Genomic DNA, 15,265 nt, shown 5'->3' on the forward strand with positions numbered 1-15,265 from the left:
TTTGAAGAGGCAAAGATTTTCATTTTTTAAAATTAGGTTTGAGATTGACTAGAATATATCCTGAGTAATATACATACATGTTCGTCTCATTAGTAAAGTTTAATGATCTCATGTTTTAATTTGTCTAATTTCTGAAACCATGTTTGAGAATAAAGTTGTATTTTCTCTATGTTAAAGGAAAAATATTTTAATTCAAAATTTTGATTTACTTTAAAGGGACTTTTTTTAATAGATACACAGTGATGAAATTAAGGATAGACTGTTTTCTTTGTTTTGTTTTGGATGAATATACATTGATTCCTTGAGTTAAAGTAGAAGGAGAGATCATTGAGAGGAGACAGCTGCCCAGTGAAGAAGTCTACATGTCTAGTGAAGAAGCTGTTACCATATTTTGACAAGTGTTTGTTCCTGGAAAATAGATTTAGTTTGCCATTATTTAATTTCCTTGGTAGAACAGGTGATGGAGTTGTCACCTTCTGTTCAGTTTTAAAATGGCTGTTTTAAAAGTAGCCATTAAGAGAGTGATTTAGCAAAGGTATAGCTGAATGACTTCTTCAGAAAGGGCTGTGCTTTCTTTCATCTTCCTTCGTGAATCTGCCTTATATTAATATATTCAGACTAATCATCCAGACCTCCCCAGAGTTGTTATACAGACCCTGAAAATGTTTTGATTTCTGGAGCATTTGATTCTGCCTCCATCCTTTTGTGGGTCAATATGATGACTTCTAAGTGTAACTGTTGTTTGCTAGAGTTGTCTTTAATATGAACCAGATGACGCAGATGTGTAGAAAGAATATTTTCCTGCATTACAGCTGATAGACTTTCCAAAGTACGGGGCTATGCTTTACGATAAAAGCTTCTGTGTATTCTGTGTTCCAGAGCTGCTTTCCTACAGTAGGGCCTGTGCAGTGCAAGGGCCACTGCAGTGAGGGCCCATTCTGAAGTGGAAATTTTCCCCAAAGACTATTTTCAAAATTTTCTTATTTTTTTGAAGTTTCCTTCAAAGTTTATAACTACAATATCTGAAATGTTCCTATTACCTTTCTTTGCTTTTCATAGTTTTAAGAAACTTTATTTTTATAGCATATTCTCCTCATGTTCAATAGAAAATTTTAAAACATAGCTTATTTAAAATACTTTTTTTTTTATTTGAAGGGACATCAAAAGTAAGAATGTGCTATTGAAAAACAATCTGACAGCTTGCATTGCTGACTTTGGGTTGGCATTAAAGTTTGAGGCTGGCAAGTCTGCAGGTGACACCCATGGACAGGTAAGAATGCCTCACTATAAAGTGTGAGTAGAAAATGATAAGTGCATTTCTTCCATTAGATCAGTGCCGACTTGATCTGAGGTTGTTGGGCTAGGGACCGAGTCACCGTCTGAGGAAGAGTGACGGAGCATTTTCACACTGTGTCCTCTGGGGAAGGCAAGCACAGAACATTTATCTGTGGCAATTGTTTTTTAAAATAGTCAGTCACAGAAGAACCTGTTTTTAGTAATTTCATCTTTAGGGAATTCTTAACATTAATGGCCGATTCATTACCCTAACAGTGGAGGATAATGGGTCACTTCTCACTACAACTTCTCCTTCCCATTTTTTTCTATGTAATACTTTCTTGCTTCTGGCTCTTTATTGATCCATTAACTCTTTAATGAATTGAATGTTTTTTCTTTGAGTTTTTTTCTAGAGTTCAGATCTCCTGAAAAAGCCGGAGTGAGGTGTCTTGCTCCAGTTATGGTTTGCACAAATAGATTTAGCATCTGTTAGGAAGGCTGAAGAGAGGGGAGCGCCCATGCATTATTCTCAGAGAAATGTGAAGCTAGGAAAGGTGTTACACCTTTGTTATCCAAGGTCAGTTTAGGGGTAGGAGAGAGGCCCAGAAAGTAAGAGTTCTTCCTACCTTTGCAGAAGATCAACTTCATTTCCTGACTCAAGCTACTAAGAAATGCCCACAAGTCCAGCTTGAGGGTACCCAATACCCTTTTCTGGACTCTGTAGGCACCCACAATCATATGTGCATAAAAAAACCTCCCTGTAGGCAGATTTTCTTTGGGCCCCGACTTGTAAAAAGTGACTTAGAAACGTATTAATTATTGAAGCTCGGCCTTAGCTTCTTGTTCCCAACTAGTTCTTACAGCTTAAATTAACTCATCTTTAAATCGATGCTCTTTTTTCTGACTCAGTTACCCTTACTCTGTACTGTCCATCATGCTTCTTCTTCACTTGACTAGTGGCCCTCCTTTTTCTTTCCAGAGCTCTCTGTCGCCAGTGGTCCCACCTAACCTCTTCCTGCCTAGCAAATGACCCTTCAGCTCTTCATTAAGCCAGTCAAAGTGACATGTGTTCACGTAGTGTAAAGGAATATTTCACAATACTTCCCTGTCTCTACAATTAAGAATAAAATATTTGCTTAAAATAGTTTGAAATATGACATTTCCTATAAAGCCAAATGATCTTTCAAGGCTTGTCCTTATTAGTTTTCTGTCTTTCAAGTCATTTGAGTAATTTGTCCATTTCTGAGTTTTCTTACTCCTTCCGTATCTTGATCCCCAGGAACAAGCTGTGTGCAGTCATGGCGCACTAAATTCTGTCAACATGAATTAACAGTTTCAGATTTGGTTCAAGGTTATGTCAGCAGTTGCAGAACACTAGGAAAGCCGACATGATTGAGAATAGGGTCAGTTTTAGGGAGAATATTAACAAAAATGGAGTAGGAAGCATAGAGAAAAATTTCTGTGCTTATTGTATGATTGACAACCATAAAACAGTATGTATGGAATACTTTCATCTTTTGGTATCATAGCAAACCTAATAACTTTTTTTTATAATTTATATTTTATGTATGAGCGCTCTGCATATATACCTGCTTGCTGGATCTTAATTATAGATGGTTGTAAGCCACCATGTGGTTGCTGGGAATTCAGGACGTCTTGAAGAGCGGCCAGTGCTTTTAACCACTGAGCCATCTTTCCAGCCTCTTAATTTTTTTTTTAAACCTCATTCATGCCATCTTTTAATGCCCTTATTACAATTGGGTTACAAGATTAAGCAAAATAAGTTATTACCTACATGGGTAAAGAGTTTCTCTACTATCATACCACCTTTCATTCATAAAAGAGAATATCTTAGACTAAAATAGATAAACTATAATTTCCTAATAAAAGAAGTAATGTTGGATGGTAAAAATTTACCTGTAAGTGAAAAAGTACACATTGAAAGATATTCAGAACACAGTCAAAATGTTTAGGCTGAACAGTGAGAGCCAGAGAGGTAGCTACTTTATATTCTGATAAAATCAGTTAAAAATGGAACTTTAGAGTTTTACTGATCTGTCCTTATTTATTAAAAAAACCTATTGCTAAATGTGCAAATAACCACCAAAGTCTTGACTCACCATTCATAACCTAAGAATGAAAACACCAGTGTCTAAGCTGCTTCTTTGTTGTACATAAGTGTCCTGTAGTCTACGTACATCTCCTAAGCATTCACATAAAGATACAATCAAGACCAACTAGCACTAGCTGCCGTGGCTAGTACAAAATGTACTACGAAATACCAAACTGTTTGGGACAAATGAAAATAAAGAGGAATTCATGAATAAATAAGATTATTTCTACAAGGAGAATTTTTAAAAAATGTTTCCCTGGTAAATTATTTTTACATCGCCTTAAATGTTTATTAGTGAAGCCCTAAAAAGGTGTTCTCTAAAATGTAACTCAGACAATATGCATAGTGCCTTGTTTCCTCCATTCCATCCTTAAAGGAGAGTGTTACTCAGTTCTTTGTGATTTGATCTGAAGGGAGGGCAAGCTCTGTATGCCTCAGTGGTGAGAATACCCAGAAACCACCGTACGAAATAGATCCTGTGGTGTTACAGTCATAATTCAGTTACTTTACCCTGGATAAATAGATAATAAAAATCATTAGTTAATAAACAAACACAAACAAAAACATTAGTTCATAAAGTCAATGAGTACTGTTTGCTTTCAAAATCTTTTTCAGGTTGGTACTCGGAGGTATATGGCTCCAGAGGTGTTAGAGGGCGCTATAAACTTCCAAAGGGATGCGTTTTTGAGGATAGATATGTACGCCATGGGATTAGTCCTGTGGGAACTGGCTTCTCGTTGTACTGCTGCAGATGGTAAGGGAAAAAGCTTTTTTTTTTTTAAAAAAAATATATATACCACATTTATGAAAGGGATTACACAAAAAGGTAAATAACTACATCTTCTTTTACGGACGCCAAAAGGTAGCTGAAGGTGAAGGAGGCAATGTGAATTTTGGGGTGCTGGGCATGAAAGGAACTGACATTGACACTTTGGAGATTGTAGATCAGGTAACACATACTCCAAGAAAACACATTGCTTAAGCACTTCATTGTGAGTCCTTATATCAACTATGACTTGGTGTCCTGGTGGTGCAGGCCCTATTGTTCAGTAATTCATGGTTAAGGTGATAAAATACCTTCTGGAGAGAGTACTCCAGAGTGAGATTAGTGTGAACGGTCTGTTACAGGACCTGTCTGTAAGGCATTTAGGGACTGTCATGGGGTGCAGACATACCTGAGAAATGTAAGTTGGTGGTATCAAAATTAGGAAGAGTTTCTTAGTGGGGCTTGGGGTTACTGAGGCATTTTTATGGCAAAGAAAAGGTTAGGTGCTGCTTTTCTTAAATGCCTTGTGTATGCTCTAAAATATTTAAAAGAGAACTCTGTTCACTTTACCTTTGGCCTTTAAAATCAGGGCCAAAGGAAAAGTGGACCACATTGGTGAAGTGGGTGCTTTAAAATTTGTGTCTAGTTAGTTAAAGTCCAGCATTTCTCAAACTGTAGCGTGCACATCAAATTCTTAGGAATCTTGTTAAAAATAAGCCGCTAGAGGCTGGGAAGATGGCTTTGTTAATAAGAACATTGGTTGCTCTTCCTTCATGGGCATCAGTCATGGCTATGGTACAAACATGCAGGCAAAACAATCATCCACATTAAAAACAAACAAACAAACAACAACAACAACAAAAAAACAAAAGACAAAACAGCCTGGGCTAAGTCCTAAGAAGTCTGTGCATCTTATAAGCCATCAGTTTACTGATGCCAATGTTATTGACCTATGAACCAAAGAGTGAAATTTTAAGATGTTAGTACTGGTTACTAGAAGGGCTAAGTAGTCCTTTATCTATCACAAGGTTCCCACAGGGCTGGGTAAATGGTTCAGTGGGCAGTCCTCATGACCTGATTTTGATCCAGCTTGTAAGTCTAGCCTACCCTTCCTTGTAACTTGTCCTCTGACCTCAATATTGCATGTTGTAGTATGTACACACAGGTACACAAACACAGTAAGTGTACTACTAATAAAAGATAGTTCCTAAAGCACTCATAGAGGGCTGAGTCAGTGCCTTTTGTAGTTGATAACACTACGTTTAAAGTATTTGATATAAGCCGGGCAGTGGTGGCGCACACCTTTAATCCCAGCACTTGGGAGGCAGAGGCAGGCGGATCTCTGTGAGTTCGAGACCAGCCTGGTCTACAAGAGCTAGTTCCAGGACAGGCTCCAAAACCACAGAGAAACCCTGTCTCGAAAAAACCAAGGGAAAAAAAAAGTATTTGATATATTTTTATACTTTGCACAAAGCATCTATGTACATCTACTTCTCTCTGCTCAGTGGCACTGCCAAGAAAATATAGATTAAAAGCACATTTTCAGATAAGATTCAGATTTCAACTCTACTATATAATAGTCAAATACCTCTGTGCAAAATCTCATAACTTTGAGCTATCTTATTTACAAAATAGAGCAAATACCACCTTCACTTAGATATAAAGTAACAGTGAAAATGTAAGTATGTCTAGTCTGAATAAGAATCTATAGAACATCAGTTATTAACTCTTAAGTGTACATTCCTGTCTATCTGAGATCCAAGAAAAATAAGTTGTTTATGTTACTTAATAAATTTTGTCATGAGGGTACATTTTGACTTGATGGGAATTCTGGTTGAATTATGCTTGTGATTTAAACATAAAAATAAACAGCATTATTTATAAATATAAAGATGCTTGTGAGAGAAAACAAAATATTGCAAAGAACAGGAATTCTCATGTAGGATGTTTTGAGTATGCCACAGCTACGTATAGCAGCTGGAGTGCTGAGCCTCCAGAGGCGCTAATAACTCTGAGTGTTAACATTCTGATACGAATGGCTGCATTTAGAGCTTTGATTTCTTAAGTCCTGACAGATTTTTGTCATATATCGACATGGGCACTCAGCCTATATGTTCCAAAACAGCCTGTTGAGGCTGAATATGAAGATCCAGAGTTAGGAGCCAGCCAAAACTATTTACCCAGATCCTGTCCTAAACAAAACTTGTAAAAACAGACATTTTTATTTTACAAGTATAGCCTGGGTCCATCTCTCTGCTGATTATAGAGTGCAGAATTAGAGGAGCTTGTACTAGTCAGGAAGAATTAAAACAGTTTTCCTCTTCTTACATTTCAGGACCTGTAGATGAGTACATGTTGCCATTTGAGGAGGAAATTGGCCAGCATCCATCTCTTGAAGATATGCAGGAAGTGGTTGTGCATAAAAAGAAGAGGCCTGTTTTAAGAGATTATTGGCAGAAACATGCAGTAAGTTTATTCACTTTTTCATTTGAAATTTCAAGGAAACATTTTTCAGGGGAATAGTGTATCAGTTCTGTGCACCTTTCTCTTCTGGTGGGAAGGTGAGCTTCACACAGACAGATGTTTTGTACTGGAGTTCAGAGGCAGAATTAGGGCTTTGCTTGAAGTCATCTTCCCTGAGCTGTCCAGTTAAGGTCAAGCAAGTTATTTCCTGCTTTGAAAGCTCCATGAGGAAACAAAAAAACCTGGATAGTCATGCTTCTAATGGATGGCATTTTAGCACTTACTAAGCACCAACTTTTCTCTACTCCATGAAGTCTTATTCATTTCATTCAGGCTTTCAAGACTTCACTTTACAGTTAGAGCATGCAGAACAGCACAGAATTGTGTTGGCCATTTGGTGTTAATATAAGTAAAAATCCAAGTAGAAATAAGTAACTACATCCTGAAGCCAGAGGTGGATTCAAGGGCGGTCTTTTAACTTCCAAGGAGAAATGCTGGTATCAACTAAGAAAGTGATAAAACTGGTACCCACATTAGACTTCGTTGTGAGTCTACTTGAAAAGGTCAGGCATATGATCAGATTTATGAACTGTATTTTGGAACTTTCATGTTGTGGATCCCTAGTGCTTAGAAAAGTGACTTATTTTCCTGGCACATAAAATGACATTCAATAAAAGTGAGTTTTGCTCTAGTCATGGTATTTCACATGCTTGAGACAGAAGGCTCAAGTTTGAGGCCAAATATAATGAGTCAATTAAAAAGAGCCAAAGTCAATACTGGTCACACTTGGCTGATCTTGAAACTGTGACCCATGAAAGTAGTTACTTCTTTATGACAGCGTTAGTCTGCTTCCTGTCAGGAAACAATAGCTATTGTTTGACTGTTCTTCTCCTCTTAGGGAATGGCAATGCTCTGTGAAACCATAGAAGAATGCTGGGATCATGATGCAGAAGCCAGGTTATCAGCTGGATGTGTAGGTGAAAGAATTACCCAGATGCAAAGACTAACAAATATCATTACTACAGAGGACATTGTAACAGTGGTCACAATGGTGACAAACGTTGACTTTCCTCCCAAAGAATCTAGTCTATGATGGTGGCACCATCTCTGTACACACTGAGAATTGGGACTCTGAACTGGAGCTGCTAAGCTACGGAAACTGCTTAGTGTATTTTCTGTGTGAAATGAGTAGGATGCCTCCGGGACATGTACGCAAGCAGCCCCTTGTGGAAAGCATGGCTCTGGGAGACTTACTGCGTTGTCTGCAGCACACAGATGAAGGGGAGTCTAAGGGAAAAGCTGCAAACTGTAAAGAACTTCGGAAAAATGTACACGAAGAATGTGGCCCTCTCCAAATCAAGGGTCTTTTGGACCTGGCTAATCAAGTATTTGAAAACTGACATCAGATTTCTTAATGTCTGTCAGAAGACACTAATTCCTTAAATGAACTACTGCTATTTTTTTTAAATCAAAAACTTTTCATTTCAGATTTTAAAAGGGTAACTTTTTATTGCATTTGCTGTTGTTTCTATAAATGACTATTGTAATGCCAACATGACACAGCTTGTGAATGTGTAGTGTGCTGCTGTTCTGTGTACATACAGTCATCAAAGTGGGGTACAGTAAAGAGGCTTCCAAGCATTACTTTAACCTCCCTCAACAAGGTATACCTCAGTTCCACGGTTGCTAAATTATAAAATTGAAAACACTAACAAAATTTGAATAAATCAATTCATGTTTTATAACAAGGTATTACAAATTCACTGTGTTATTTAAGAAAAAGTGGTAAGCTATGCTTAGTGCCAATAGTAAGTGGCTATTTGTAAAGCAGTGTTTTAGCTTTTCTTGTACTGGCTTGTAATTTAGGGAAAACAAAGTGCTGTTTTTGAAATAGAAAAAAAAAAAAACCTGGTGTCATTTCCCCTCCTTCCTTTCACCTTATATCCAGGTCCCAAAGTATTGCATACTTAAGTAGTACTTTTTTCTTTAAGGTGTGCTGTGTTTGGGAAATATTTGAAAACATAAAGCATGATTTAAAAAAAAAACATTTAAGTGAGCTGTGACACTGGAAAGCTCTTCATTTTATCTTTTAAAATAGATTTTTTTCCTATTTATATATGTAAAATTGTGGTGTATTTCTTTTACCGAACAGTGTGTGGGATATTCTTATCACTGTTTTAGGATCACCTCAGGAAGTGTCATTACTCAGAATTCCTCACTCTGCTTTGAGACATATAACTATTACTATACTGTGTGGTGCCATCTTGTCAGAGTAATATTTGATGTCTGTGATATGAAGAGAATTACGTTAGGATAGAGATACTGACCGTTAAACACAGATTTCAGATACTACTGCTTTAAATCAAATCAGGGATAACAAGTTGAACCTATAACTTAAAATATGCAATGACATTTAGAGGTAACCAGTGGTGGTATAAGGAACACAGCCTAGACTCCCCCGAGTTACTACTTTACAGGTAATTCTAGATAGTTCTTGCTAAGAAAATGGAATTGGTGGCAAGTAGATGCCAGAATACTTTTAAAAACAATGGAACATTAGAATAGAATTGGCTTCTTCCTAAAACTTAGGTAAGCCTAAGTGAAAGATTTAATTCCCTGAAATTTTAGATTACCAACAAATAGCCAGTATTATGTTATATACATTTTTGTTGAGTCACTTTAACATCCATACATTAATTTTATAAACTTTTTACATTACTACTATCAGGAGCTCACTGTGAATGCATTATCTTCGGATGGCTAAGACATCATATACTATATTTTACACAAAATGTACACTAATCTCTGGGAAGACTAAATTAGTTATAAACAATACATAGGTCAACAGACTCTAAGCAGGGAGGGGAGAGTAATAGCATTTGTGTCTGTATGCCACACCCCATAGAGAACTGTGCTGTCTGTGTACCCAAGGTCTCACTGTAATCCTAAAATCGCCCAGTTTGGTGTTCTTGTTCTGATTTCTACATATTTGGCCTCTCAAGTTCTTGATTTAGGTTTGCTTCCACTTGTAAACTAATCAAGGAAAACCATAAGAGAATGTGCATACAAGGAAATTGTTAATCTCCATAAACAAATTTCTAATTATTGTAGACATTCAACCTTTTTACAAGTGATAAGTGAGGGCTATGTGAGTGTCTGGCTTAGGAAAGCACTGCACATACAATGTTGTCAAGACTGGTTCAAGAGAGAAAATGCTGTCCTCACGCGAGGGAAGCTTTAAGATATCTTGGGTATTGTACTTAAATCTAGCTTATCAATTTAAAAACCTGTATCCTCTTGAGAACTACATTTACAGAAAGCCTTTTTTATAAGCAGTAAAGTAAGAATGTTCCAGTGACTACCTGTCCTTATACCTAGTCTTGTTAAAACTTTCTTTTGCAGGGCATTTTAGTGTTTGGTTTACAGTAAGTGCAGAGCGGGCAGATAAAAAGTTTGATCTAGGGACACTGAAAAAGGAAGATCAAAGACTGAAAAGATTTTTTTTTTTTTTTTTTTAGGGAGATGGCAAACTTAGACCCCTGTAACTTTGTGTATGGTGCTCCTCATGATGTCTTGTACTTTGCCTTTCTGATCCCCACCAGAACTGCTGCTCTTACTTACTCTACCTTGCCCAGATCTCCTGTGAGAAATGCTTTATGATCAACTGCCATAGGACTGATGGATTAACCAGTGTTCAAATTTATTTGAAGTCTATCTATGCCCTGCACAGATCTTGTATGTATTTTAGATGCTAGGAGTTTTAGCATGTGATTTGTGATTCTTGTTTGGACGTTTTATTACAGGTACCTTGTGAATTCCAGAACAGAGACTGTGCCTCAATGATTGGTCCCATGAATTTGCACTATCTTTCGTGGTGATATTCTGAAAATACAACCAGGAAAAACAAAATCCAACACCTTTGAATTTAAAACTAGAATCATATATCACAAAATTATGAAAACATCGCTTCTGTCCCCTTTTTTAATCCTTCAGTAATAGTCACATTTAAGTAAAATTCTAATGGTTGGGAACAAACCCTCACCAGATAGATGGTAGTTTAGTGGAATAGACTGGTTACTGTTTTTTAAAAAAAATGCTTCATCAGATATTTTCCAGTTTCTCTTTTTTACTTTTTTGAGAAATTACTTTTTAGGAACATTTGGTATAATGTGCATAAAATTATTTACAATTTATGGACAAAGATACAAGTAGCATCTTGATTAAACATCATTTACCTCAGATATTCAACCAGCAGTACGTTTTTTATGCAGTCTCAACCCGTATCTCCCTATTTGTTACCTCTCAAAATATTGGTAAACAATTATTTTAGCTTTACTCTGTATTTCTTGTCAGTGTTTTGGGCACAGGTTGTTGTACTACTGTCATATTGTACTTGCTATTTTTTTTCTGCAAGTATTTAACAGAAAGCTAAAAACGAAAAAAATCCCCATAAAATCTCACCTTGAATAAGTGATTGTTAAATATTGTACAAATAAAATGTATGCTATCCCCATTCCATCCCTATGTTAAATAAAAAATGAATATGGTATTGTTTTGCACATGCTGTTTTTCTTTAGCTATGTACATTCTTTTTTTTTTTTTTGGTTTTTGAGACAGGGTTTCTCTGTGGTTTTGGAGCCTGTCCTGGAACTAGCTCTGTAGACTAGGCTGGTCTCGAACTCACAGAGATCCGCCTGCCTCTGCCTCCCGAGTGCTGGGATTAAAGGCGTGCGCCACCACCGCCCGGCTAGCTATGTACATTCTTAAAGAGGTAGTAGTTTTACATTGAGGCTTCTGCAAGAGAATTTCGAGAGTAGTGTTATAAAAGCAGGGTTTTTGAGAATTAGGGTAAATCAAATAATCAGACTGTATTTCTACCCAAGTGTCTGTTGTTCCTACTGCCCATGGGAGGGATCCAGAGGCTATTGGTAAAGTCAGTGCATTTCATGGGACTCTGTGCTCTCAGGACAAAGGGGAAGACAACTTAGCCTGCTGCTCTGAAAGGACCCCCGCTGTCAGTCACATCAAAAGGCGATGGTGGAATATGCACACAACTGCCACAGAAACTCCCATTTCCACAGCATATTCTGCAGTGTCTAATTCTTTAGATAGGTAGGTAATAGGTCCTTACCATATAAGACATTACCATATGGAAGTTTAAATGACAGATTTTAATTTCTCAGAGACATGTGTCTGCATATAAATCAGAAATGCCTTTTAAACAAGATCCAAGTTTCTGTAGGCCACATGGAAACAGTCTTAAGTCCTTTTTGGTAGTTCCTCCATCTGTTGACCCAGGGGAATCTTGAGTTCTTGATTTTCAGTATTTTTCTTCATTGCAGAGAATTTTCAAGTCATACTTTTTTTTTTTTTTTTTTTCCGAGACAGGCAAGTCATACTTTTTGTTACCATTCCTCAGGGCGCTTTGGAACTGTTATATAGGCTCCACCTCTGAAGCTGTGGCGTTCTACATTATAGATATACACTTCCGTGCCATACATTGTTGTTATTTTTAGAAAGTCATTTTTATTAGATTTAATAATGTAACTTAAAACAATGTATGAAGTGAAACTGGCTAAAAAAAACTTGCAATATATGCCTATACTTGTATGACCTTCATAGTTACTTCAGTTTTAATCACAATTAAATTTTAAAAAATTCACCTTGCCTGTTTAAAGTTCAAGCTAGAGCTTCTCTAGTTGTTACCCAGTCAGGAAAGCAGAGGACTCAGCTTTTAAGCAGCATCTAAGTATGTTTGAAATTCTCATGCCATTTTATTAGGGTCTTTAAAGAGGGACTTTTGTTTCTAGACAGGCTCTCACAATGTATAGTCTAGGCTGGTCACAAATGCTTGATTCTCTTTTAACAAATCTCCTATATCGTGGGACTACAGACACTTTGTCCTGCTAGTTTTTTAAAGGAAAAATTTTGCTTTTATTCAGGTAATATTGCTAATATCACCATGTTAAATATTTGTTCACCGCTGAAAATGTGTAGACTAACTATGTATGTTATCAAACCACTAGCAAGCCTTAGACTTAATGAGATATGGCTGGGTAAAAAGTCTTAAGACATAAAAAGTTACCATGTTTTACTGTAGGAAAGGCTGTGTCTGAAGAATATGGGTTTTTAACTATGAGGTGGTACCTTAATGCACAGAAATCAGCCAAATTATTTCTTGAAAGTGTCCTGTAAAATAACAAGAAATGTGTAGTTGAGCTGGTTTTTCTGTAGCTTTTGGAGCCTGCCCTGGAACTAGCTCTTGTACACCAGATTGGCCTCAAACTCAGAGATCTGCTTGTCTTTGCCTCCCAAGTGCTGGGATCAAAGGTGTGTGCAATTGCCGGGATGAGCTTCAGTTTTTAATAACATGGGCTTTAGTCACACCAGACATTTCCATGCTGTGATCCTAGACATAGCGCTGGTGTGCTAGTTTTCTAGTCTGTAAACACTATTCAGTTCTGCAGTTAAATACTTTACAAATTGCACACAGATTTATGTATTTCATAAAACCTCACTATGACCAAATATGCAATCAAATATTCTTGAACAAACTGAAGCCATTGAATGATTAAAGTTCCATTTTTAAACTTCAACCTGTTACTTTTAGGTCTGAATTTATGATCTGGACCTTTGACTGACTTTTTGAAGCACACTGCTAACACTTCCCATCTGTAAAAGCGGTTTCCCAGGAATCCTTTAAGGTACATGTTAGATGGCAAATTCTGATTCCTTCTGACTCAGAATGTACACTTAAAAAAATCCCTACATGAGATTCTGATAAGATACTCAGAAGAAAATGCTCAGATTTTTCAACCCCTTCCACACAAATTTTCTTCAGCCAAAGTAGGCCAGTCTACAGAAATTTGGATAAGACCCAAAATTCTTATACTGCAAAACCAAACCCAATCTCGTTAAGTTCCTACTGTAGCTGAAATAATCATGTAATTTCTGCTCCTTGTTGTCTCCTGACATTTTTACATTTGGTAAACTGAGTACTTAGTTGAAACCACCTTTTCCAAAAGACCACATTCTTCAAGAGCCTCACATCATCATGTGGACTATCCCTAAAATTTTATTCTTTTGAATTGCTACTAATGTAGTACAATTTAAATCAATGGAATTTTGTGTATGTGCAGTCATGAGTCAACAAATAGGCAAGATAGTTAAGTTCAAGTTTCTCATAAACAATATTTATAAACAAAGGAATGTAATAATATATCTCTTTTAAAGGGCAGTAGTAGCTTTTAGTTTTTTACAGAAATGTATGTAAAAGATTCACAGCCAGCTTAGTGAGGATGTTGCCCACTGCCTGACATCTGTAGGGCAGTTGGAGTACTTCTGTAGAGCATTCATAATTTGAGTATTATCCAAAAGTAGTTTCACTAGCTGGTATTCTCTCTGTGAATTGACTGAAGTTCTTTCCATGGGTTTTATTAATTCCAATTGTTGTAAATGCTCAAACGCCTGCAAAATAAAAGACAGAGCATAGAAAATAGGGGGGAAGTGTTAAATCTAAGACAGATATTGGTTAAAAAGAAGAGACTCAGCACATTTAAACCATCTTTTCCCCAAGTGCACCTCTCCATACCTTTTATATTAAAATATTTCTTTTTTATTTCATTTTTAACTATTTTTTAAGACAGGATTTCTCTTGTAGCCCCAGCTCTCCTAGAACTCAGGGATCTGCCTGCTTCTTCATGCAAGTGCTGGTATTAAAGGTGTGGGCTACCACATCTGGGCTCTATAATCTTTTTCTTAATTAACTAAAACTTTGTTCATGACAGACAGGGGAGGAAGAAAGTAAGAAAGAGAACAGAAAAGACACCAACTTTTAGTGATGGGAACTTAGCTCAGCAGTATGCAGTGCCGGCCTAGCCCCACCAAATAGAAATGGTAGTCCCCAAACCCCAAGCCTACTCAAATCCAGAGAATTACACTGTTAATTTTATCTGAATCTTAAGGAGGTTTTGTTTCTAGACTGATTCTATATCACAGGTTTCTTTTTCCTACTGTACCCAAATCCTATTCATGCTGAGCACCTTCCACATTCCGCTTGAGCTTATCCTACTACTTTGATACAAAAACCCAAAGAAACTGATAAGACTCTAACTAAACAGGTTACTAAAATTTGCAGTTTGTTTCAGTCTCAATAAAGCTTTATTGTATGTTAAACAGCTGTATACCAATAGATCAGTGTCATACTTCACCATTAGAGAAACTTTCTCCTGCAGTAGATGGGAACCAATAAAGACCCACATCTGGACAATGTGCAGAGCAGAAGACCTTGGAACACCCTGCCCTAAATAGGATTTTTTCCACCAAACCCCTCACCTTAAGGCTCTGTGGTAAAAGATGCAAAAAGATTTTAAGAGCCAGAGGGAATGGATACCAAGGAAACAGTGTCTCCCAGACACAACAGGACTAAGGAGCAGGAACTTTGAGAGGCTGTGACAAACACACAGCACACACAGGTCCAAGCCAGAAGGGGTCCATTCAAATGCTGAATGGGGAAGTAAACTTGATCTCCCATCCAAACCAAGAAGCTATCCCCAATTAACAACCTCTCACAAAGGAAAAATTAGTTTCTCTAAGGAAGTCTCTCTGCGTATACAAACCACACTATTGAGGTTTGTTATTAAGGAAAG

The 15,265-nt window shown here is 37.0% G+C and overlaps 2 protein-coding genes across 6 annotated transcripts in view; one reads left to right on the forward strand and one right to left on the reverse strand.

Moving 5' to 3' along the window:
* The window catches only part of Acvr2a (activin A receptor type 2A), a 76,866-nt gene extending 65,700 nt beyond the window's left edge, over positions 1-11,166 (forward strand). For both annotated transcript variants that reach the window (XM_026777095.1, XM_005346388.3), the window contains 4 exons: positions 1,156-1,270; positions 4,004-4,142; positions 6,490-6,620; positions 7,516-11,166. In XM_026777095.1, the coding sequence (XP_026632896.1) occupies positions 1,156-1,270; positions 4,004-4,142; positions 6,490-6,620; positions 7,516-7,710 (580 nt within the window). In that variant the 3' untranslated portion in view covers positions 7,711-11,166. The remainder of the gene's footprint in view (positions 1-1,155; positions 1,271-4,003; positions 4,143-6,489; positions 6,621-7,515) is intronic.
* Positions 11,167-11,770: 604 nt separating this feature from the next.
* Positions 11,771-15,265, reverse strand: part of Orc4 (origin recognition complex subunit 4) — a 35,140-nt gene continuing 31,645 nt past the window's right edge. For all 4 annotated transcript variants that reach the window (XM_013346002.2, XM_013346003.2, XM_013346001.2 and 1 more), the window contains one exon: positions 11,771-14,084. In XM_013346002.2, the coding sequence (XP_013201456.1) occupies positions 13,896-14,084 (189 nt within the window). In that variant the 3' untranslated portion in view covers positions 11,771-13,895. The remainder of the gene's footprint in view (positions 14,085-15,265) is intronic.

The sequence above is a fragment of the Microtus ochrogaster genome, chromosome 4, assembly GCF_000317375.1.
Source record: "Microtus ochrogaster isolate Prairie Vole_2 chromosome 4, MicOch1.0, whole genome shotgun sequence".
Taxonomy (NCBI): Eukaryota; Metazoa; Chordata; class Mammalia; order Rodentia; family Cricetidae; genus Microtus; species Microtus ochrogaster.